A 25,121-nucleotide genomic window follows, 5' to 3' on the forward strand; every position below is an offset into this window, starting at 1 on the left:
AATGGAAAGTAGAACTCCATTGTTTCAAAACCTTTAGTCTACGAGTAAGGCATTCAATGATCAAGACACCACATCGATATGCCAAAACTAATTTGGATTCTCATTTCAAATCATTTGAGCCAGACACAATTGAAGCACTGATAGCTGCAGCCTACAAGTGAAAGAAATCCAAAAACGGATATACATGTAAAAAAAGACAGGCAGAAAAGGCAAAGGGTCACATAATAGTAGAGTCTAGAGTCTAAACCGTCGTAGAAGGCTGAAGCAAACTATATGGGGACAAGCTTACAAATATTGATCATGGACGAGTTGCACACTACTCCTACTGCTACTGCTACTACTACTACTTCTATTGCTATTGCTCCTTTGCTCAACAAAACCTCCTCCTCCTCCTTTGCTCAACAAAATAAACACAACAAGTTTCTCTGCATGCTTTGGAAGTAACTTGTTTCTCCTCTTTGTATGTATTAGAGAGAAGGTATTCCTCTCAACTGGAGATGCACAAGGTCTTTGAGAAAGTATCTTAATAGCTAGTTGCTGCAAATGAGGTGTGCAAGCCCCAAATGTTTCCCACTACTTCACCCTTGGTGCATCCTTGCCACATCCTTTGTAACAGGTTGTGCACATCCGCCTGTCTCACTCTTATACGTGTCCAACTTATCACATAAAACACGTTACTTTGCAACATCATGAAGAGTGTACCTCTTAGTCACATTGATTCAACCTTCATGCACTTCACTATCACCACTTGGATTCTTTGCTCCCCATATTGGATGCAAAATATAAGCAGTTGCATGTAAAGAGAAATGCAACATATCCTATCTATTAACAAGGACTTGCTATAATTTGCTAGCATCCATATCATCAATGCCCTCTATCTAGTCAATCATAAGATTTGTCAGCTCATAAACACGTCCCATTGTTGCACCTTCCCTATCTACAAGGCAAAATATCTTTAGAATAGGTGCACATATCTTCAAAATGGTCTTTGCATCTTGCCAAAAAGCGCCCCCCAAAATGATACTAGCCACTTGCATTGTTTTATTAGTATGACACACTCTCTTATCTGCAAGGCAAAGGATCTTTAGAATAGGTGCACATATCTTCAAAATAGTCTCTGCATCTTGCCAAAAAGTGCCCCCCAAAATGATACTAGCCACTTGCATTGTTTTATTAGTATGACACACTCTCTTCTTGGTCGAATCTTCACTCACAACCATGTGTTGCAAGTCATTATAGCACCTTTCATAAAGGGAAAAAGAGTATTTCTCAAAAATTTGAGAGTTAAATGGCTGTTAACGTCTGAAATTTCAGAAATTTCAGACTTCAATCCAATAAATTTGCAATAGTAATGAGCTGCTCAAACTTGAGAGTCGAGATATGCAAGAAAGAGAGAGAGAAGGAGGTTTGAAATTTCAGATAGACAAAAACAGCACATGTGAAATGAGAGACAGGAGAAAAACAATAAGAAAAGCTTAGGCTTCAACTTTGGGGCAGTCAATATCAAGATTAAAGGCTGTATGGACCGTTGCAGTCCATGAGCAGGTTTTCCACGTTTTGGGGCAGGGAGAAGGCAAGCAACAACAAGGTGACACCTTCTTGGGTAAAATCGTCAAGTGTTTTTTATGTTTTTTACTAAGTGACAGCCTTTTTGGCAAAATCGTGATGTTTTTTGCGTTTTCTAGCTTGTTTTTCCCCCCCAAAATTATGTGAAGTATTTAGGATTTCATACTCCTATTGTCATATGTTTTGAGACATTTGATTGGCCAATCAAACATGTTTGATAAAAACTATAAATAGAATTATTGACCAGTGCCTTTGAAACAAGTAAAACAACTTATTTAAAAGTATTGTTTAGCTTAATATTATTCTTGAAGTCATATGAGAATGCCATGTTCATTTGTGTTGCAAGTCCTTTGCTGTCACTTTGTTGTATGTACAACTTTGGCTTTGGATGACTAGATTTTGGGTCTTATAGGCAATGTGGATAGCATGCAATCACACCAATTTTGGTTCTTTATCTTTTTAGTCCCTCTTTTTGTGCAAATTTTGATAACAATCACTATATGGTTGGTTTTTCACTTGGCGATGTTGATATTCCCATATGCAAAGTGTTTTCCCAATGTTTCTAATACATTGATTGTGGTGCTGACCTTGTTAACGCCACCACCTCTCTTGTAGATCTTAGAAAATGTTTGTACAACTTTGAAAAGCGTGGCCTTGCTAGATGCAGTAGTTAGCTTCTTTTGATTCTTAACTCTAGTAGAATAGAAATCTTAGGATGTCAGAATCTAATTGCTTGACTAGTAGGGTTTGTTGCCTGGGGCCACAACAGTTTGTTCTAGGGTTTTGGATTGGATGCAAAGACTTTGGTTGGTGTTGAGGTTCGAGACTCAATATCTTGCAAATGCTAGTAGGTATATCATCATTGAGTTGATGCGATAGTGTGGGAGTCCAAAGAATTATGTCTATGGGGTTGGTCTCAAGGTTGATATGTCAAGTGAAAGGTTTGCCTCCTAACACTTTTGGCTAGGATGGGACTCCTTGGATGAGGCATGAGTTGTGCTATGGTGGTAGTGTACTATGACGTGTATGACAAAGTTGAGACCCTTGGAGATATTGTGAGGCATGTTGCTACTTTTAGTCCTCCATCAGCTGTTGATGACAGTTTTCAGCCCTTTTGCTTGGCGTTTGCTGATCAGTGTCAGTTTTCAACCTGTAGTTGATTGTTTCTAGCCATTGCCCATTGTTAGAGGCACCTTCCCAGGCTGCATTTGCTGCCGCCAAGTCTGCTACAGTGTTTGTCGCATATTTACTGTCCTCATCATCAGCAGGGACAGCATACTGCTGTGTGTACACTTCCCATCTGCCGTCCGCTTCATTTTGGCTCTCTTCTGCCTGCTGACCATTGTTTGTGCTGCTCCAGTCGTGTTCAGCCTAATCTAGACTCAACAAATCTGTGTTTGTTGCTGCCTATTACATTTGGAGGCTGTCTTCTGTGTTTCAGGATCTGTACAGAGTATTACACGCTCTTCAACTCATTCCCTTTGCCTTGGTCCTTCAAAGACACAAGAGTTCAAGGTTTTGCATTCACTTTGCATAGTGTGTTTGCTGCATTGAGCATTGTATCTATTCATTCATTATTCTTTTATTTGTTGTGTTCATTGTCCTTGAGATACCCTAACCCCATTGAGTCCTTTTATCAATTTGTGCTTTGTCGTATGATTGTGTTTTGTGTTCTGTGTTCCAGTATTTCTTTAGATGGTATTAGAACTAGGTACGCTTTGAAGAAACCTAAGCCCTTGATCAAGAAAGCTCATCATTAGAAACATGAACTTTCAGAGGGAAGATAGCTTCAAACACTTCCATACCTCCATTGTTTCTACTTGCATGCAAGATATTCGTAATGGCCAAGAAGAAGGAAATCTTCAAAATGTTTATTCAGTTTAAGTCTTGAAGAGGACTGTTTTTTATATGTAACTCAAGAAGTGTATATAAGGAAAAGTTAGGTAATCCCCTTCTAGTTTTCCTTTGAGTTTTGTTTTTGAAAGTTAGAATGAAGTCAGTGCATCATTATTTCAAACATCATTTTCATCGTCATCTAATTTTCAATATTCTTAAACCAATGAATCTCCATTTATTTCTATTCCATCCATCTCAATTTCCAATCCTACCCATTACACCCTTCTCTTCTGTTGGATCTCACTGAATGTTCACACCTGCATTTACATCACCATTCACTCCACCACACATGCAATCTCATAGTACATTGGGGGATTCTACAAACTTACACACATCTTTTCATCTTAGGGCCTTTGTGTTTTTACATCCGAGTGGTGCAGATACACCAGTGGGAGAGGCTTGTTTCCCACCTCATACTTTTGGGATTTTTCTTGTATGGGATACCCTCCTAAGCACTTTCTTTTCCGAGTGTGGATTAGTGATAAGACCTAATCCCTCTTCTTGCCTATCTGCCCTACCCTCCTTTCTATCCCTCCTATCCTTTTTATCCGACACTTCAAAGTTCTTCCTTGTTATCAGCTAAGTATGCAGTTGGTGATAAGACTTGTTTTTGTTGAGATATTAGCAATCACACCTAATGTAGCTTCTTTGTATGAGGCAGTTTGGGATAAAGACATTCCAGCTGCCTCGATCATCATGCAAATCTAAAAAATGGTGATATCTTTGCTTGAGGGGGACATGGACATGAAGACCAATGCATATGCAAGCAAAGTCAATGAAGAAGCAGATCAGGAGAACCTAGAAGAAGAGGACCAAAAGATCAAAGAGAAAAATAATAATAAGAAGCATAAAAATCATGAAGAGTTTGAAGCGGCAAGCAAAGTGAAGAGCAAGTACATGATCAAAAAGAGTAAGAAGACCTACAATGAATTGAAGATCTATGTCAAAAGTAATGCTGAAAACTGCAAGGGCCTGCCGGTCCTTGATCCAATTTTTTACTGACTTCTTTAGCCTTGTAATGTCTAGCCTAAATGTCTTTATCATAAGCTTGTAAAACTCCTCATGTAGCCTTGTACTACAGCCTCTGTAAGGCCCTTGCTACAGCCTCTGGATGTCCATCATGTTTGTGGTATCCACACTTAGCCTTTTCTGCGATAGCCTCTGGTGTTTTGCCATGTTTATGGTGTGCCCACACTTTGTAGGTGTTACTTTCACTAAAGCCTCTACACACTTTGTACATTCTGGTTGTGATTGAGGAGGGGTGTTGAGATATTAGCAATCACACCTAATGTAGCCTCTTTGTATGAGGCAGTTTGGGATGAAGACATGCAGGCTGTAAGAATCCCATATGCACAGAAAGGGAAAACTGTACCCATCCAACAACTATAAAGCATTGTACTTGACTACCACGTTTCATATGGAATGAATACAATGTCATGATGCTCTGTACTTTCAGTTAAGTGCCTTGTTATTGTCAGTCATATACAAGATTGTGTTTATGAGTCCAAGTCTCAATCTTGGAACTTAATTCACTTGTGTAACAAATAGTGTCTTTGTCTCTATCATCATGAGTTCACTCTACGCCTACAAGCCGCCATAGCCGTGCTCTAGATCCATGCATTTCAATAGTTTTAATGGTTCTAACTATTCCCCTTGGTCCAATCTAATGGGACATGTCCTTAACTCCCAAAACTCATGGGACATTGTTGAGGGTCTTGAACCCTATTTAGACCCTCCACTTGTTCCACTTGAGGTTATCCATTCTTGGAAGGCATGTAATGTCTCTATTGTCGTTGAGTTATTGCAAGGGTTGCTTTCGAAATTCCACTCATAGCTTCAATATTTTGTCCTTGCCTCTGAACAGTGGAAATACTTGATTGACAATCATGCGGCTTGGGATAGGACTGTTCTATCACGAGCTCCAAGAATTCAAGATACTAGACAAGGACGACTTCAAGGTCAAGTTGGCTGAATATCGATGATTACCCTTATTGAGTCCTCCACAAAAGGGACTCCCAAGTACCCTAATGACTAGGTTACATTGTTCCTAAATAAGCTTTCAAGAAATATTGAAATTTCATTAAACAAGTGATTTTAGAGCCAATTATGACCATGTTTTATAAATACTGCATTCTACTTGGCATAAGGCTGGACAAGGGGACTGGTGATGTTTATCATAGGTGATTGATCACAAACTATTGTTTTCTTGTTGGTATGTTGTGTGATTTCTTGGAGCAACAAGAAATATCCCGTGGTTATCCTTTCTTCTAGAGAGGTTGAGTATTGAGCAACTTATTCTACCACTTGTGAGATTGTTTGTCTTTAGGTTTGTTGGAGGAGTTTGGAACTAGTTCACAAATAGGGGCTACCGCACTACTATGCGATAATGAGAGTTGCATGGAATCCCATATTTCAGCGAGGACGAAGCATATTGAGATACAATATCACTTCATTTGTGAGAAGATCTTGGATAGATTTGTTGATGTGGAGTATTGTAAGACAGAGGATAATGTGGCATATTTGTTTACCAAGGCACTTCCTCAGGCGGTTCTTCATCAGCATTCTAGATCCCTTAGCCTTGTGCCACATCCAGAACTTGAGAGGGGGTGTTAGAGATTTGGTCACCTCCAAGATGGGCACATTCATGGTTAGGGCAGATTAGGGCAGTCTATGCAGCATTGCTATGTACAGGAGCAGTTTGGGCAGTGATCATGGCAGGCCATACAGTGTGGGCAGGCCAAGCAGATGTGCCATGTGGCAATCAGCAGTTTGTGCAGCATTTTTATGCAGTTGGCCTGTTCCAGTCTGCCAATTTGGACAGCGATCACAGCAGGCCATACAATGCAGGTACGTGGGGCAGATGTGCCATGTGACAGCCATGCGCAGCAGCTTTTATGCAGTTGGCCAATTTTAGCAGCAGTTTGCCAATTTTAGACTGGCTGACCTGATCCATTTTTGTGTTATTTTTGCCCTATTTAGGGTAGGCCTGCCCTGGGTCATTTCTATCTTGTTTTTGTGTAGAGTGAGAGAGAGTCTCTGGCTGGACATTCTCTACAATTCTTTGTACATACTGCCTTTTGTATTCAGCATACATTCATGATAGTCTTCTGCATTCATCAGTCTCTTTCTCCCTCTCTCCTCTCTCTGTGTTCACTTATTTCTTTCAGTCCGGTCATATGCTTCTGCATTTGTTGTACACGTAACACTTGTAGTGGCCCACTAGCTTGGGAGTTGCAGAGGATTGTGATGTTGATGCTATTGGTGTGTGAGCCTTGGTCGCGAGCTTGATCTTTTTGGATGAAGACTATGAGTACAAAAAGGGACATTATGTTTCAAGCTAAGACTTTCTTTTGCTGAAGAATTTTCATCTTGGTGTTGTAGATATCGAGTTCATTGAGGAGTGAATTGTATTGTGGACATGCCCTTATACATTGTGTTCCGCCAACCCTGGCCTAAAGATTGTGACGATGTACCTAGTACTGAGGTACAATGAGGTTGTATTTTGGTTTATATTGAGCACTGACACTCTTTTAGTTACCTATTGACTTTGTTTGTGGTGTGGGTATCAATGAGTTTGGAGTTTCTTGTTGAGGTTGTGCTCTGGTTTTGGTTTCTTTTCAGTGTCACAACATCACCTACACCAGCTATGGTCACAGAGTTCCTCTAGCATTGCATCTTTGAATGATTGATCTTCCCCCAATGTCCTGGTGACCATTGTGATAGTCTCTCTCTGCTCTCTCTCTAGAAGAAGAAAAGGGGATTAGGGATGTAGCAGTTCTGCTGGAGGATGGGAGCTTTCATGCCTGGAAAAGGAGATCAGGATGGAGGGAACCAGCAAGGGAATATGCAGAAAAGCAGTCCCTAAGCTTTGTTGAAGATGCGGCAGGGGATGAAGATTGCCTACCACCGGCCTATCAAGATGTCATCAAGAGCCTACATGCATAGTAGTACACAAATAGGCTTGTAAGGACAGCTGGGGGTGAAAGGACAACCACGCAAGGCACAACAATCTCTAACTTGTTGAACACACTTGGCTCTGACACCACGTAGAATGTGCATGTAGAAGCAACAGTGCAATCAAGAGCCTCTGTGCATATAGAACATGAATAGGCCTGTGGGGACAGCTGGGGGTGAAGAGAGGACAGCTGCTACACAAAGTGCAGCAATATCTTTCACATATGGAACTCACTTGGTTCTGATATCATGTGGCTGCACAGGCAGAAGCAACAGTGCAAGTGAATGAGAAAGAAAGAATGAACTGCAAAACCTGTATAATGCTGAATGAAACAGGACTGCATACAATACCAATTGATTCTGGACTGAGGTCCTTGCACAAATGCTGGAGAGGCAGGGCAGTGAGGGTGCCAGAAGGAGCAAAAGGAGAGGATGAGAATTTGACAATGAGGAGAGAGGGAAGAGAAAACACAGGCTGAAAGAACCAACGGAAATGAGCGGTGCCAGAGCACCAAACGTTTTGACTCCTCATCTGAGTCAGACTAAGACTCACAACCAGGAAAAGGACACCAAAAGAGATATGAAATGACATGACTGCCAATAAAACATGCCTATTTAAGGCATATCTCTAGTGCACCAAATGGTGTAATGACTATCATGAGTAGATTGTAGGTTGAGCAGCACAACAGGTTGTAGGTTGGCAGACTGGTGATGATGTGGCAGGCTTGACTTGTAGGTTGGAAATATGAGTAGTAGTAGGTTGGTCAGGCGTTCGTGTGTGGCCTATTTAAGGTATCCTATTGTGCAGTCCTTGTGATCAATGGTCTTTGACAACAATTGTCTACAAGTGCATGGAGCCGGCTGACAAGCTTGAGGAAATTGTGGTCCACGAGTAGGAGTGTTTATGTTTAATTGTGGCTCTTTGAGGTTGATTGTAGCTAACCATTGATTTAGTCTTGGACTAGGCATCAGTGCATTATTTGAGGATTCGGAGCACATGAGAGTGCAGGATTGCATTTTGGGCGAGCATTTGCTGTAGGTTGCCTTTATCCTTGCCTGCATTATTATTTGATGATTATATTTATAGAAGAGCATTTGTAGATCTATGTGAGTTTGGCAAAGCTCCATAATTTCAGTTCCAATTTGTTCAAAAGCAGTGGAGATAAAAGGAGCTTTGGCTTTGCTGACATGCACTGATACTGTAAAACTAATTGGTATGCGTAAGACAAGTAACAACAGAGTGACATAAACAGGCAATGATGGATTCTACTCAAGATGCATCAAGCTTGCATGAAATGTGATACTTCATTTGTACGTATTTGCCATCTTTCTGAGTCGAGTGTTTCCGCATTTTAGTTTCTTTCATGGTTCATAGTGCAAGCCATTGTCCATTGTTAAATTGCAAAGAAGCCAAGCAAGATTGTGGAGGAGTGATAGTTTGCAATGGGAAGAACAACATGGGGGTGGCGGAGAAGAAGGAGAAGAAGTAGTAGAAGAAGCCAAGCAAGATTGTGGAGGAGTGATAGTTTTCAATGGAAAGAACAGTGTGAAGGGGGAGGGGAAGAAGTAGTAGCAGAAGAAAAAGTAAGCAGGTCAAAGCACTCAGTCCAAGGCAATAGTCGGAGAGGAGACTAAAGAAAGAAGTCAAATGCCAAATAAGGTATGACAGCTGTTGCAGGCATGAATATCAAATTCAAACACTGATTGAGACGACAATCAAACATGGCAAGTGGATTATTTTGGCAAATTGTCTACGTGGCTTGGCTAGTTTTCAGAAATTACTAATTAGACAAACGTTGGAGACAAAATTAAGGAGGAACAAGCACATGGCTTGGTCGATGGCAGGATCATCGATGCATGTCATGGCATTAGATTCTTCACAATAAACACAACTTTCTGTAATAAAGCACACAGATTTCAAACTCATTTCATTTGTCATACTTTCATACCCTTCACTTTATTCATTTCGTTTGCCATAGTTTCATACCCCTCACTTTTTAAGACAAGTCTATTAAAATCAAACCACTTCACTTGACTGATATCATGTGCCTATGACTAATGTGAGTTATATGACTTATGTGACTAATGCGGATTGCATTACTTGGCAAGAATTGAAGAGATAGCAGCTTGGTATTTGGCATGCATATAGTTTAGCTTTTGAGGTAGTTCGAGGCCATAGTTGCCAAGGGTTTCTGAAATGGGAGATATGAAACAGGTTTCATAGTTTCATATGAGTTTTGTAAAATGTAAAAACGGGTTTCATTCGAGACATACAAAAGTATGAAAGTTTTACATACATATATTGTATGACTCATGCGACATAGAAAATACAAATTGAGTATTCATTATTCTATACAATGCGAACGAAGATTCAACATAGCATTAATATTTGCATGCATCATGGTCCACTATCCACGCTCAACATCAACTTGAGTCATAAAAGAAGCCATCAATTTATGCAATCATCATGGATGACAACTCAAAACAAAACAACAATCAATGCCAATATCCATGTCAACGTGTGAAGTAAATCCATGATAAACGATGATTACAAAAGTCCCAAGACATTTAGGGTATGGTATTTGTGAAAGTTTAAAATAGGTGTTTCATACATTTATGATATGCTTAGGTATGAAATGAGTTTCCTAACCTTATGAAACGGGTTTCTTGGGAACTTTGTTTGTGTCACTAGGTGGTGATACTTTTTGCAGTTGCTTTCCTTATTTACTTATATAAATATTTTATTTTCCTTTTCTTTAGTTGCTGTTGCTTTTTACCCCCGGAGTTCTCTTGGATTAAGTTGAGATCTTTGCATGGCTAGAAGAGGCAGCCATTGGGACAAATTCAACTAATGGTTTGTCTGAGCCTTGGGACCGGTTCTATATTGAATGAGCACTGAAGAAAAGAATGCGAGTGGTTTGGGATTGTGTGCTTAGCCACTGGAGATAGTGCAAGACAATGAGTCTGTCCAAGACAGAAGATGCACATGTGAGAATGCCCACGGAATATAAGTCACCGTAACTGAGCCACATAATATTTTTTGATGTGGTTGCAATGATAAAAGTTGCTTAGAACAACTTGAGGAATATGGTGGTCACCATTCCTAAAATTTAGGGAGTTACTATTTTTGGACCCCAGAATCTGTTTGCGTCATTGTCTTCATTTTTGCATGAGGATTAATTCTTTGGTCTGTGCTGATGTCAAATTTTGCACCGATCATGGAGAATTTTAGACTGCAAGGTTTAAATGGGAAAATTATTACATGTATGCCATGTGTCACAATTTTGGCACAAATTTCCAAAAGAGAGAGAGAGCATAAAAAAAAAACGTAATAGGTAGGAAGGGGCAGATCTGAGCATGAAGTTTTGAGGGGCTGAGGACAGATTGCTGTAAGTACATCAACTATGGAGAGTACTTCTTCATCTCTGACTCATGTACGGAGATAGAGCTTGCTTCCTCTGGTCAACTCTCTCTCTATTCTCAGAGGAAATGCTCTGCATGATGGGCTAATTTCATCGAATATACAATTTTGTGTTTTCTTTGCACTTCTGTTGAGGCAAGTGTCTCACTGTCCAGGTTCAGGAGTAGCTGATTGCTTCTCCAATGCAGGAACTAAAGAAAGTGATGACCATGCCATATAGGAATAGTGTTTTCAGCTCTGATTTAGTGCTGTTTGTGGGACTGTTTAATTGCTGGAATGATGCTAGGGTCAAAGATTTTATAGTCCAACAACTAGCATGGAACAGATTTGGAATGGAATAAGGCAGAGAATAGGTCAAGAAACAGGTGAAAAACAATAAATACAGAGTTCTACAGATTGCAATTCTACACTTGAATTATTGAGTTATGGTCATAGAAAGTGTTTTCCTACTTGGATGTTGTTCTGGATCTGTTGTACTATCCTTATGTAGCTGAAATTTACTCAGAAAAGATGAAAGCCAACTGTTCATAGGATTTGTACTTGGAACATTTCATTTTGGTAATTTTCCATCTTTTGATTGAAAAAGAAATACCGAAAGGGGCGCCAGACTTTGGTGCCAAACTGGTGTTGAGCGAGGGAGTGAGGTCTCTGTTTGTGTGTGTGTGTGAAAAGACCAGGTATTAATTGAAGGGACTACCGCTTTATGTGAGTCATAGACCGGTTGCAATTTGAGGTACTTCTCCCCTGTTTCATTAGGATTTGAAGCATGTGTTTAAAGTTTGTTAAGCATTTTGGAGTAGCCACTTATGCAGCAAAAGGGGACCTGCCTAAGAGACCTTTGTCATGCTTTGGCCAAGTGACCCATTGCACAAGTCTCAGATGTGGTTGGTCTTAAGGATGGCCCTTGGTGCCAGAAGCAGACATGTCTGCTTCATTAGATTGGAAGATTTTGTGCGTAGGAGAGGTGTATGTTCTTTTGTATTAGCCTATGTATAGAAACTCTCTGTGATCAGTGACCAGTCTATGCATACGGGGTCCACTGATTCATATATTTGTGATTCTATTTCAATGGAATTTGGATACATAGATGGGGGATCTTTTACAGGTTATTTGCAGGGAAACTGCTGTAACTTTGCCGATGGCTACTCTTTTTGATACATATAGGGGGATCTTTTACAGTTTGTTTGTAGAGAGACTCTTGTACAAGATGATTTTGGCTATGGTACTCTTTGAATGTATATGCTAGCTCATTGGATTCAGTCATGTATGATATATTTCTTTTGAGGATGATGCTGTTCAGCATGATATAGAGGTTGGTTGGTTGAAGGATGTAACTTCTTTTAGTCACACGTCCTTTCTTCGAATGACATCATTGAGGATTTCTTAGTCACATGCTCGAGGATGTTTCTTTGATTATGATGATGATTTTTGGATGATATGGAGGATCAGTGATTATTGGCTTTATTGTTTCAGAGAGGGGCACTCCACTCTCACAAGAGGGAGATCTCTCAGAAGACGCTTCAGAGGATATCACAGATAGGATTTCAAAGAGGACAGTTTGGAGTACACTTTCATCTCACAGGGAGACATTTTAGCTGTAGAGGGGTTATTTCCGCTCTAGATGTGGACATCTAGGTTCATGTGGGAGCCATTCCAGTACCAAAGGGAGCCATCTACTTCTGGGTTCTAGAAGGGGCCATCTGCTTTTGGGTCCTTGATGGGGCCCCACATGGGCCTCCAAAGTTATTATTTGACCATCTATTTGCAGGTTCCAGGCTGAGGTTAACACTCCAAGATTATGGAGGATCACTATTTTCTCTTTTCGGAGGAGTTACTGGAGATGCAATGAGACTTCCAATTTGAGATTGAGATTCCAGGTCCCAGAATCAGTACCAAGTTTCTTCAGTACTGAGTTGGCATTGGCACACCCTACTGCACCTTCTGGGGGGGTGCTTAATCTCTCTCCTTCCATTTGAAACACTTCATGGTGGATGCTCAGTAGTTTCAATAGTGAGAGGGGGCTACTTGTTTTGCTGGTCATGCACTTTTGTATTTTCAGATTATCCGTCTGGCTCAATCAGGGTTTTCCCATCTTCATTTGGTTCTCCAAATGTCACCAGGAGAGGGTGTTTAGGTGGTGTCCACCTCTGTTTTTGGCATGTCCATCTTTTGTCATGGGTGCCTCTACGCATTTGAAGCACACTTAGCACCTCGACTGGTGTCCATTGTCTTTTTATGCCACTGAGTTGTATCACACATATTGGTATTTTTTAGAGTCACTTGTATCAGTCAGTGAGTCAGTACATCAGTTGACACTTCATTGCATAGATTCATTTCTCCATCCATCTTTGTGAGTTGACTGTGACTGGTGTTCTTGTATTTGGTTTTCTTATAGATTCTGGAAGTGTGCAAGATATTCATTATGCCATAACTTCCTTTTTCCCCCTTTTGTATAGAATGTGCTTTGTTTGCATGGTCTATGTCTGTGTCACGAGCTTCTCCTGCCCGACTGTTGCAGTTATATACACATTACGTTTTATTTCTGAACTGCAGTTTTTTGCAGATTACTGATAACATTGTAGTGTTACTGTTTGAATTGTGCTTAATATGAATTGCAATAGCAGCAATATCATTATCTTTTCTTGGTTTGTGTAGTTTTTTTCCAAGTGAGCATCCACATTAAATGTAAACAGGAAGACTCTTCAGAGTTTGTGATTGGCTTTCAACTTCCATTGAAAGCAACGGCTGCATAATAGAAACATATTCTGAGGCTCTTAAAATGAACTGTCGATTTTCTGTTTTTAGGGTTTCCTAATGCCTTCTTTTTAGAGGGAGCAATCAACTGTGTGATTGATCAGGTGCAACATAAGTAGTGGTTGACAAATGTGGTTTTCATGCAGTTGTTTTGTTCATTTTGTGATTTAGTGATCTGCCATCCTCTTACGAAGTTGACTCTGAAGACTGAGGGCACCAATTATCAGTGCCACTAAGGGAAGATTGAAACCGATTTTTAATGCAGCTAGTTAATTTCTTGGGCCAGAGGTGGAAGGTTAATAATATGTACATGGACTGCACATTTTTCATGCTACAGCTGTATTTGTTGTGCAGTCAGTTGTGCAAGACCGAGGAGTAGTGATAACTCATCTGTATGGTGTCTTATAGCAATGCCTTAAAGCTGTCAACAATTTTGCATGCCTTGCATTGAAATTTGAGCCATGATGCATTTCATGCACACATTCGTACTGGCCTTGTGATTGGTCTTGGTAATGCTAATATATGATGAATTATTGCAATAGCCATATGGGCCAGTTTGTTTTCTCACTGCTCTCTGATGATGGAAATATGTCTGCATGTCCAGGCTCATCAAAGATTTTGACCGGGAGATAAAAGAGGAAGAGTCAAAGTATCCTTCAGATGTCCATAAACAATTCAATGAGAGGAAGCAGTCTCTGGCAAGTACTTGAACTTCCAAATATTTAGGCTCTGCTTTGGTGTAGTTGCAGTTCTGATTTACCATTTTAATATGGCAGATCAAAGAACTCAACTCATATGTGGCACTTCGAAAGACGTACGTGGAGATTTATGTGATACTTGGGAGGGGCAACGTCACAGATGCTTTGTTCTGTATTTCCTAACCTGTCTCTTGGATCTTCACATATGAATCATCAAAAGATTTTTTGCTATCTTCCAGGTATACCAATGTGATTGGTAACAAAAAAGGAGAGCTTATGGACGGTGGAGGAGAGCCTTTGGTTGATGAAAATGTTCGAATGGCCTCAAGTAAGTTTCAGTGACCTCTTGCTGTCTGCAGGTCCTTGATAGCAGAGAGAGAAGAATCTTCAAATAAATGGGCAGAATACATTGTAATCTTGGTTTTTGGATGGTCAGTTGATTCTGCATTGATCATCTCTTTTGTTTATACGCTTTGTTGTATATTCAGTTCGTAGAGAATGAGATGTAGTTCTCTCTAGTTGTTTTATATTTATCTGTATCCTTTTAAGCTACTTCTTATTGGTTTCTGCTTGTAGTCTCTCTTACTCAGTCACTTTGTGCTATAGGTTTCTGTTCGCCTTACGTGCAGTGCTTTTTGGAGACACAAGAATGAGTACTGGTTGACATGCAATCGTCCTCATTGTTATGTGCATGTGTTACTGCATGGTAGTTATAGTTTTCTTTTTTGTCCTACAGCAAAAAGGCCAACACTGTACGAGCAGCATTTTCTACAGATGTGTTTAATGGCTTTCAGTGAAACACTCTTATTGTCTTGTATGTGTATGTGCTGTTGCCTTGCTGAGATGCCCTTCCACGATGTCTGCTGAAGGAGCAAAGCCGTATATATGTGATTGCTTCAGTCTATATCTTCTGGATCCAAGTCTACAGGTCAAACTACACCAACCATTAGTGGACAATGGTCAATATAAGATATGTGTTGCTGAACCGGTTCACTCAAATATGAATTTTCCTTGTGCTGTGGAGTTCGGGGATGCAAACATTACTGATAAAAAGTTTTCATAATTGTAGTTCTGTCATAGGAATCTTCCCTCCCTGTTATGCTCTTTTGGTCTGTGAAGACATTTCCATAGCTTAATGTTTCACTTATCGATGGATGTTTACATATTACGTCACCTAAATTGCTAAGAAACTCTAATTATACGGTTTCAGAGCATTTATCTTTGGCTTTACTTCATCATATAGTAGTATCTATGCAAACTGTCAACAATTGTGTGATAGCTGATTTAGGGTAGCAGTTCAGTTCAATAGCTCTATATTTACATCTTGCTACATCTTGCATACTGTGTGGATTATCATGGTAATAAAAATTCATTAAGTGTTCACAGGAATTTTCTTCTCCTGTTGATTATGCATACAATTTCAGAGTAATCATAGCCGTGAGTTGATTGAGAATTTTCATCCTTGCAGCAATGACAAACCAGGAACTGATTGAATCTGGAAACAAGACAATGGATGAAACAGACCAAGCAATTGAAAGATCAAAAAAGGCAAGGGCTTGAAAACTGAAGTTGACATGAAATAGGATTTGGCCTTGCTGAAGTCTCACGTAGTCTATTGTGGATTGTATGACTATGGATAACAGTCTTGATGTCACAGGTAGTGGAAGATACCATCAATGTAGGTGCACAAACAGCTCAAAATTTAAAGGCTCAGGTAAGGGGAACATAGGGAGGTTGGGTAACTTCTAGATTTGACACTATTGCCTTCACTTGACATGCATAAAGTGTGTAACACTGCTCTGGTGTTACTGTGCTAATCGTTCATACATGAAGTGTCTGGTTAGAATGTACTCATATGCTATTCACAATAAGAAAATTGTACAGTTTGTTTGAACTCACACTTGTTCTGATATGCTTGTTCAGGGTTTTCTTTCTTAAAAATTTCCCTTACTAGGAAAGGATTTTCTTATAGTGCCCTGGATGTGAAACAAGGACTTACATGCATATTAATTTCCAAAACTCAATTATCCTTGAAAATATAGTTACACTCCATATGTCTGAAGCATAGCAATTTCTTTTTACATGATATGTTATGAGTTGCAAGAAACTCCATTGCTTTTTAAAAAAAATTACTCTCTTTCATCACGAAAGACCCAAACAGTAGATGAAAAGTTCAGATTAAAGGTTAATGGGGATCACTGCCGGTCCTCTCTTTGCACAGGAAGACTTAATGTTTTTCCTGCAGAGGTATTGCCTGATACCAAACCACTAATATAACCATTGAGTCGAATCAATCCTAGGATGGATCCTCAGCAGATCATATTACTGAGTAAAGTTTTAGAATAGGCATATTGGAACTCGTAAGTTATTGAGTTGCTAAGGGCATCACAATGTCCTATGTTCTGTGTACACATGAGATACAATTGAACTTTTCTTGGTAAGAAACTACAACATGCAACCGAGGAAGTGATGGTGGGATGTGGAATCAATGCAACGAGAGAGAGAGAGAGAGAGAGAGAGAGAGAGAGAGGGTTGTATCCTTTCTTTCTGTTTGGATGGCCTGAAGGCCGGATGTAAATATTCCAACATTAATATACACTTATTCTCTCACACACACACACACACACACACACACACACACAAGTTTTGGTGGGTACTTAGTTACCTTTATTCTCATTATCTTCACTTGCATATGATTGTATAGTGTACAAGGGGTGCCCCCATGGTGTTTGGTCATTGGCCTTTATCCTAACAACCTCCCACTTAAAGGGCAATGTGCCTTTGAGGGAGAATAAAACATTGAAGATACTATCTAGTGCCCATTAGTACTTGAGTGTACAAAGTGCTCAGAAGATAAGTTCTTTGTGAGAAGATTTGTAGGGTTGTTATCCTTATGAATATTGACAAGCTCAATTTGCTTATCCTCAAGCACCTCCCTGATGAAGTGATATTCCATCTCAATGTGCTTTGTCTTGCACGAAAGACAAGATTCCATACAAGTTGGATGGCACTTTGACTATCTCAATGAAAAATATGCATCCCTCTTGCAATGCCTAGAGCTTCTACTAGATGAGTAAGCCATATAGTCTCCTTGCATGCCGTGTTGGCTACAACACATTTGGTCTTAGAGGTAGATAAGGCCATGCATGGCTGTGATCGAGAGATCCATGAAATTGCACCTTCTGTGAATGCGAAGACAAACCCTGCCATAGACTTTCTGGAGTTTACATTTCTTGTAAGATCTGCATCCATACCTAAGGATAGATGCATTCTTCCTTCCAAAGCATATGCGCATAACTCTAGTGCCGTTTAATAATCTCATGATACTCTTCATTGCTTCCCAATACTTCTTGCTGGGATTTGCCATAAACTTGCTAGCCATTCCCATTGCATAGGCAGTGTCTTGATGTATAGCGACCGTAGTATATATCAAGCTATAAATTGTGGATACATAAGGAACCTTGGCCGTTTCAACCTTCTACTTATTTGACGTAGGGTTGTTATCTTGGCTCAATTTTAAATATGGAGGCAATGGAACATTGATAGCGGTAGTATCTTGATGTGTAGCGACTATAGTATACATCAAGCTATAAACTGCGGATACATAAGGAACCTTGGCTGTTTCAACCTTCTACTTATTTTACGTAGGGTTGTTCTCTTGGCTCAGTTTCAAATATGGAGGCAATGGAACATTGATAGCCTTTCCTCTCTCCATATTGAAATGCTCCAGTATCTTCCCAATATACCTCTTTTGAGACAAATAGAGGATCTTCTTGTTTGTGTTTTGCATAATCCATATGCAAAGAATGTGGCTATTATTCCCTAAGTCCTTCATGTCAAAGGTTTCATGCAACCTTTTCTTTAGTGTATCCACATCTATGAGTGGCTTCCCAACAATGAGCATGCCATCCATATAAAGTATTAAGATCATAGGGCTACCATCCATTGCCTTCTGTGTTGGAAAAAGACAGCTAGCTATGGAGGAGAGAAAAGAGAGACAATGAGAGTGTGCTGAAGTAAAAGAGTAGAGTGTACTTGTTGAATTGAAAGAATGAGAATGAAAGGTACAAGATAGGTCTAAGATAAACCTAGCTTTAACTCAAGTAGAGTTAACCGACTCTAACTCCAACTCTAAGAGTGGTTATAACTTTAGTTGTGTTGACACTAAGAACTGGAAAAGAACTAAAGACTAATATGTTGGGCACTGCCCATAGAATTGGCAAATTCTAACACTCCCTTGCAATGCCAATGTGGTAAAGTATAGGAATGATCAATCACCAAAGGATAGCAAGTTTAAGGACTTGTGAAAAGCCTCAAACTTCTCACAAGGTAGTGCCTTGTGAAAATGTTTGCAACATTTTCTTGTGTAGGAACATATATTAAGCTGATCTCTTGTGCATAGCATCTCTCTCTGACATAATGGTAATGCACCTTAATATGTTTCATGTGAGCATGAAACACAGGATTTTGTGCCATTGCAATAGCACTCTGACTGTCAAAAAGAATGGGTGCAGGACTCTCCAATGGTAAATGTAGATTAGCCAACAATCAGTGCAGCCATACACATTTCATTGATGCCGTGAAGGCCCTATACTTAGCCTCACAGGATGAGGTAGCCACTGTACGCTGTTTCTTGCTTAGCCATAAAATGCATGAACGGCCCGAAAAGAATTAGTGTCCACTAGTAAACTGCCTAGTGTTTGCATCATCAACCGAATCTGAATCACTGTGGCAATAGAGTCTAACTCATCCTACATGGCTTGCATCCAATATACATCTTGCTGAGCTTTGTTCAAGAAAGTAGGCTCATCATCATCCAACAGTGAGCTCATAAATACATGCTCATTACAATCATCTACTTCGATAAAAATTAGCCAAGTGGGATTCCCGTGCATCATGTGTTGCATGTCTAGCAACCCTTCTAGTGCGTTGAGCTAAAGGAGCATCCATTTTACTCTCCTGGAGAGTTTGTAACAGCCATCTCGAGACTGTTTTTTCTGCATTTACAGCAGCCCTTTCATGATGTACTGCTTCTTCCACTGCATGTGGCAAACCATCATCAATACCTTGTTGTTCAGGCACATATGGTGCAGCAATAACTTGTTGTATTATGTCTATCCAACAATTTACAGCAGGCACGGACTCCAAAGAAAGTGGCAAGAGATCCTCAAAAACATCATCAATGTCATGGGTGGTTGGCATTTGAAAGAGATCATGTGAAAATGCAACATTTTCAGCAAATATGACATCCCTACTGACAAAAACTTTCTTTGTGCGTGGGTCATATAAGCGATAGCTTTTGCTTTTCGAACTATAGCCAGTAAATATGCATTTTACAGCCTTGTCAGCAAGCTTCCCACAAAGCTCTTTCGGAACATGTGTATAGGCTATGCAACCAAACACTCCAAAGTAGTCAACCGTGGGTTTCTTGCCATACCAAGCTTCAGACATGATGATCGTCTTTAGTGCCTTAGTAGGTGCACGATTCAACACATGATTTGCACACTAAAGGCTTTCTAATCAAAATTTATGAGGCAGCCCCTTGATTTTGAGCATACAACAATCATCTCCATAAGAGTACAATTCTTTCTTTCAACAACACCATTTTGCTAAGGAGTCATTCTAACAGTGGCTTGATGTGTAATGCCATGATCAAGCAAATTTGTCTCAAAAGAACGAGACATGTACTCCCCCCCTCTATCCGTGTGAAGTGTCTGCAAATTTTAAGTTTTAGCCTCAAGCTTTGCAACAAGATGTTTAAAATGCATAAACCCATTAGATTTTGCTTTCAACCCATGCACCCATGTATACCGAGAGTAGTCATCAATAAATGTAACAAAGTAAAGATGACCTCCAAGTGCATGTGTCCTCATGGGACCATAAACATTAGAGTGAATAAGCTGCAATTTTCGGACAGGACACATTGCACTATCCTTTTTGAAGGCAATTCTATGCATCTTGCCCAAAATATATCCCTTGTATGCATGAGGAGGTGGAGCCTCCATTGGAGGCAATGCATCTACTATATGACTCCTCTAAAGGGTTATCAAACTCCCAAAACTCATATGTTCATAGTGGGCATGCCATAGCTCCACATTTTGCATAGTGGGCGATAGAGTAGTGGCTGTCAGAGCATCATAAGACTGTGCACCATAGGCATCCAACAAAAACAAACCCTTATACAGGGTCCTAGATAGCTTGAGTGCATACTCCATCTCCTTGTCTTTGACAATGCATTTGCCATTCTCAAAGATGACTTGAAAGCAATGCTTGCTAAAAGTAGAGATAGACAACAAGTTCTTTGTAATGCAAGGCACAAACAAGACATCTAGAAGCATGAAGTCAAAACCATCTACAACAGTAATAGTGACTATTCCAATGCCACAAACATCATAACTGCTATTGTTTGCACATGTAGCACGCTTCCCAGCAAGGGTTGAATGCAAAGATGTAAACAAACACTTCCTAGAAGTGATGTGCTTTGAAGCTCTATCGTCAAAATACCATATTTGTTGCATTTCAGCAGCATTAAATGCTGAATCAGCCATTGAAGAATCATAACTGCAAGTTAGAAATGCATAGTCCTTCTCCACAAAGTTGGTTGAAGCATCACCATTAGTAGTTTTGTTGGCTGACGTCTCTTGGCCAGCCAAATCAAAGTTCTTTTTCTTCTCTTTGACTAATCTCTTGCAACATTCATCCATATAGTGACTTGGCTTCTTGCAATAATGACATTTCCCATTCTTTTAGACTTTTCTATGTCGTGGACAACCTAATTTGATGGCTGTCCAACATCACCCTTTTGTTGAGTTTTTGCATTTTGCTTGACTTTTTCTTTGCCTTTGAGCTTGGAAAGCATAGCCACATCTCTTGAATGCAATGTAACATTCTTCCGAGTAGTCTGTTCCTCTTGCAACAAGAGAGCTTCCAACTCCACAAATGTAAGGGGCTGCTGCCCCCCCTCAAAGACAACATCAGAGAGGTGTGGAAACCAAGATACGACTTTGGAAGAGAGTTCAGTGTGATATTTACCAATTCAGCATTGTGAATGATTTCATTCACATTGAGCAGTTGCTTGCACAAATCCTGTATGTGAGTAAGGTGATTTGTCAATGCTATCACCCTCATCCATGTTTACATTGGTCAACTCTCTACGAAGATAAGATATTTTGGTCTTGTTACGTGCTACAAACATACGCTTAAGTAGATCCCATGCTGATTTTAAGGTCTTACAAGACCGGATGTGTGAAATGATTGATCTTTTCACTGACAAGGCAATCAAAGAAAGTGCATTTGTATCTTTTGAGTCCCATCTCCTCTAATCCTCGTAGGAGGGGAAGGAGGGGCAATAACACCAACAGCTTGTCCTCTAGCATTATGCTAAGGTGTTTGAGGTGCAAGACTTCCTGGTCGCTACAAATCACCTGTAACATAGTTCCACAAGTCCTTCACTACAAGAAGGTTGCGGACCATAAAACTCCACAACAGGTAGTTTGATCCATCAAGTTTGTCCTCCTGATTGAGTGAGAACACCAAGGATGTTACTTTGGTCATTAGTCCCCTAACGTGCCATGCTATCAGTAATGGATAAAAATTTGCAGCTAAATACTTCTTTGCTAAAGTATAGATTGTACTCCTCAGAGTACCAAAAATCCCCTCAGGACTATGTAACAAGTACCAAACTGTTACACAAATGTCAAAGTGTGCCTAATTTGACTCAAATCAACACTCAGCCAAGAAATAACAGCAACGCACTGTTGTACCACATCTATCTCATAATGCGTGTCCTCAAAAGTACAAATTATAGCAATGTAATATCGATTCTTACCAAAATTTACTGAAAATTTTCAAAATTTTCTACTCAATCTAACAGTAATAGCAATTGAATGCTACTGTACCACTTGTTTGTTGCCTTAGAATGTGTGCCGGGCAAAAGCTCCAAATTTCTTCTTAAAATTTCAAAGAAATTGAAGAAATTTGTATCTTAGAGCTTGAATTTCTGCAGTAATGTCACCTCAAGGTGTGTGCCAACAGCGAACAACAATTGGAATTTGCCTCCTGATGCGTGCCGAAGCCTCTAGGATAAAAGCCCTAAATTTCTTGCACAAATGTTGATAAAATTATGCAATATTAGTGTTTCCAATGAGGATTTGCACACGGGATTGTAAATTGAGCAAAAGCCTCAAAATTTTTGGCGGGAATGTCAAAGAAATTGTGAAAAATTTTCAATTTGTTTGTCAATTTGAACTCTGGGAGCGAAAACTGACAAAAGCCCCAAATTTTGGGCCGCATGAGCTGAGATTCGCAAAGAATGACCAAAATGGATGGAAAATTGCAAAAATTTCAAAAAAACCCCAAATCTGAAAATTAGGGTTTTTGCATTTCTTAGGGTTCACAGAAAAGCGCAGGTAGGGCTGAGAATATGGTAGGTAGAGGTGTGAAAACAAGGGGCAGAATAGCAAACAGCAGCAGCTCCTCGGGCTGCATGTGGGCTGCACGTAGGACTGCGCGTAGGGCTACACGCAGGCTGAAAACAACATCAGCTCATCCTCCTCTTCCTTGGGTTGAGAGTTGGCTGACAGCAATAGGACCTTAGGCGGGGCAGTACTGGCTGATGGTGACTGAACGGAATCTATGCTTAGAACCTGCTTTGATGTCAAATGTTGGAAAATGACAGTCAGCTATGGAGGAGAGAAAAGAGAGACAATGAGAGTGTGGTGAAGCAAAAGAGTAGAGTGTACTTGCTGAACTGAAAGAATGAGAATGAAAGGTACAAGATAGGTCTAAGAAAGACCTAGCTCTAACTCAACTAGAGTTAACTGACTCTAACGCCAACTCTAAGAGTGGTGACACAACTTATAACCTTACTTGTGTTCACACTAAGAACTGAAAAAGAACTAAAGAGTAAAACATTGAGCATTGCCCATAGAATTGGTAAATTCTAACATTCCGTGTATATAAGTAGCAATCGATCTCACTCCTAGTGTATCCTTAAGATCTTAGGAAGGCATTGAACTTATGGTATCACTTTCTAGGAGTGTGTTTCAATCCATATAAGCTCTTATGAAACTTGCATACCGACTATTCCTTGATTTCCATAACAAAGGCCTTTGGTTATTGCATACAAATATCCTTATGCAAATTCCTATTTAAGAAAGCTATCTTAACATCCATCAATATAAGCTCCATATCTTCCTTGGCAACCAATGCAAAGTACCGTACAAAGGGTGGTCATTATGACTACTTGTCTATTCCTTCTCTTGCTTGAATCCTTTGGCTATCAATCTTACCTTGTACTTACGCAATGCATCAGATGGAGACATTTTCAGCTTGTAAACCCATTTGGATGGTAAGGTATGCTTGCCCTTAGGCAAAGGAACTAACTCTCAAACAAGTATCATTCTGACAAAAGAGTATCTCTCTAATCGAATAGCCTTCTTCCACTTATAATTGTCATCCCTTATCATAGCATCAACATAGTATAAAGGTTCTCCACAATTTGTAACCATGGCATAGTGAAGAGATGGACTGCACCTATTTGGTGGTCTAGAGATTCTTGTAGATTGTCTTAACATTGGCTCAACTTGAGTCTTTGATTGTTCCAATCGTCTACTCAGTCCAATGTGAGCCTGCCCACTTGCTTGTGATACTCCTATCTCAATATTTCCCAAGTAGATGACAGTGAGAGAGTCGCACTGTAAGTGAAAAACAATCAGTAGTCTTTTCAAGTAGATAGCCTCAGTGGTGCCATTAAAGAGGGCTTGATACTCTACCTTAGTTGGAAGTAGCCACTGTCTCATGTTTACGAATTGACCAAGAAATGGGAGTTGCATTCAACGAGAACATGTAGTTGCTGTGAGATTGACGGGGGTGTTGGAATCTCCAACCTAGTTTGAATCAAATTACCCTTGCAAAGCAAACTATGACTATAAGTTAGACCATAGGAAAAGGTGCACCGAACATATCTCAATACACACATATAAGCAATCCAATGTGACATTTTAGGTGTATTAAAGTACTGATTGAGTAAAGAAACAAAGTTTACAAGATCAAGCCCAGTATGAATTAACTAGAGAAGTTTTTCTACAATAGATCTGTAGGTATAGAAATCCTTAGATAAATGGACAATAGGGTCAAGTGGCATGGCCACAGAACGAGTCTGATTAGTATAATATTGTTCCACTAATATTGAAGAGTGTACTTCTAGGTAGTGAGATACAAAAATACTATCTCAAATCGAACTATCTCCATCCCTAAGAAATAGGATAATTGATCGAGGTTAGTTATCTTGAATGTGGAACAAAGCTGGGCCTTAATATCTTTGATGATAGTAGAATCTATGCTTGTAATAAGTAAATTATCAATATATAAGAGAATGTAGCTGACCCTCTTGAAAGTGGTTTTTATATATAAGTTCGGGTCATAAGGGGTAGAATGGAATCCATGAGTCTTAAGGAACTTGTTCATCCTATTGAACCAGAATTGTGGTATTTGCTTCAATTTGTAAAGAGCTTTTCGCAAATAAAAGATCTTTTCTTTACGATCAATAGAAGAAAATCCGAGAGCTTGCTTCACATAGAACTCCTTCAAATAACCGTTCAGGCAGACACTTTAATTGTCCATTTGATAGATCGAATAGTGTAACCAATAGACAGAATGATGCCAACTATGCAGCGGGTGCAAAGGTTTCCTTGTAATCGGTTTTATGTTTTTGGCAAAAACCTGGTACTACAAGGCGAGCCTTATATTTATCCAAAGTTCCATCAACTTTGAATTTAGTCTTAAAGATCCACTTAGTCTCGATGACTTTCTTGTGGCTTGGATGATCCAAC

At 39.8% G+C, this 25,121-nt stretch overlaps 1 protein-coding gene across 2 annotated transcripts in view; it reads left to right on the top strand.

Annotated features, from left to right (window-relative positions):
• The window catches only part of LOC148013783 (putative plant SNARE 12), a 60,741-nt gene that overhangs the window by 6,567 nt on the left and 29,053 nt on the right, over positions 1–25,121 (top strand). For both annotated transcript variants that reach the window (XM_087667683.1, XM_087667682.1), the window contains exons 3-7: positions 14,196–14,289; positions 14,368–14,405; positions 14,529–14,617; positions 15,758–15,837; positions 15,947–16,003. In XM_087667683.1, the coding sequence (XP_087523809.1) occupies positions 14,196–14,289; positions 14,368–14,405; positions 14,529–14,617; positions 15,758–15,837; positions 15,947–16,003 (358 nt within the window). The remainder of the gene's footprint in view (positions 1–14,195; positions 14,290–14,367; positions 14,406–14,528; positions 14,618–15,757; positions 15,838–15,946; positions 16,004–25,121) is intronic.

The sequence above is a fragment of the Lygodium microphyllum genome, chromosome 26 (genome assembly GCF_053477565.2).
Source record: "Lygodium microphyllum isolate KBCC chromosome 26, Lygodium_microphyllum_v1.1.10, whole genome shotgun sequence".
Classification (NCBI taxonomy): domain Eukaryota; kingdom Viridiplantae; phylum Streptophyta; class Polypodiopsida; order Schizaeales; family Lygodiaceae; genus Lygodium; species Lygodium microphyllum.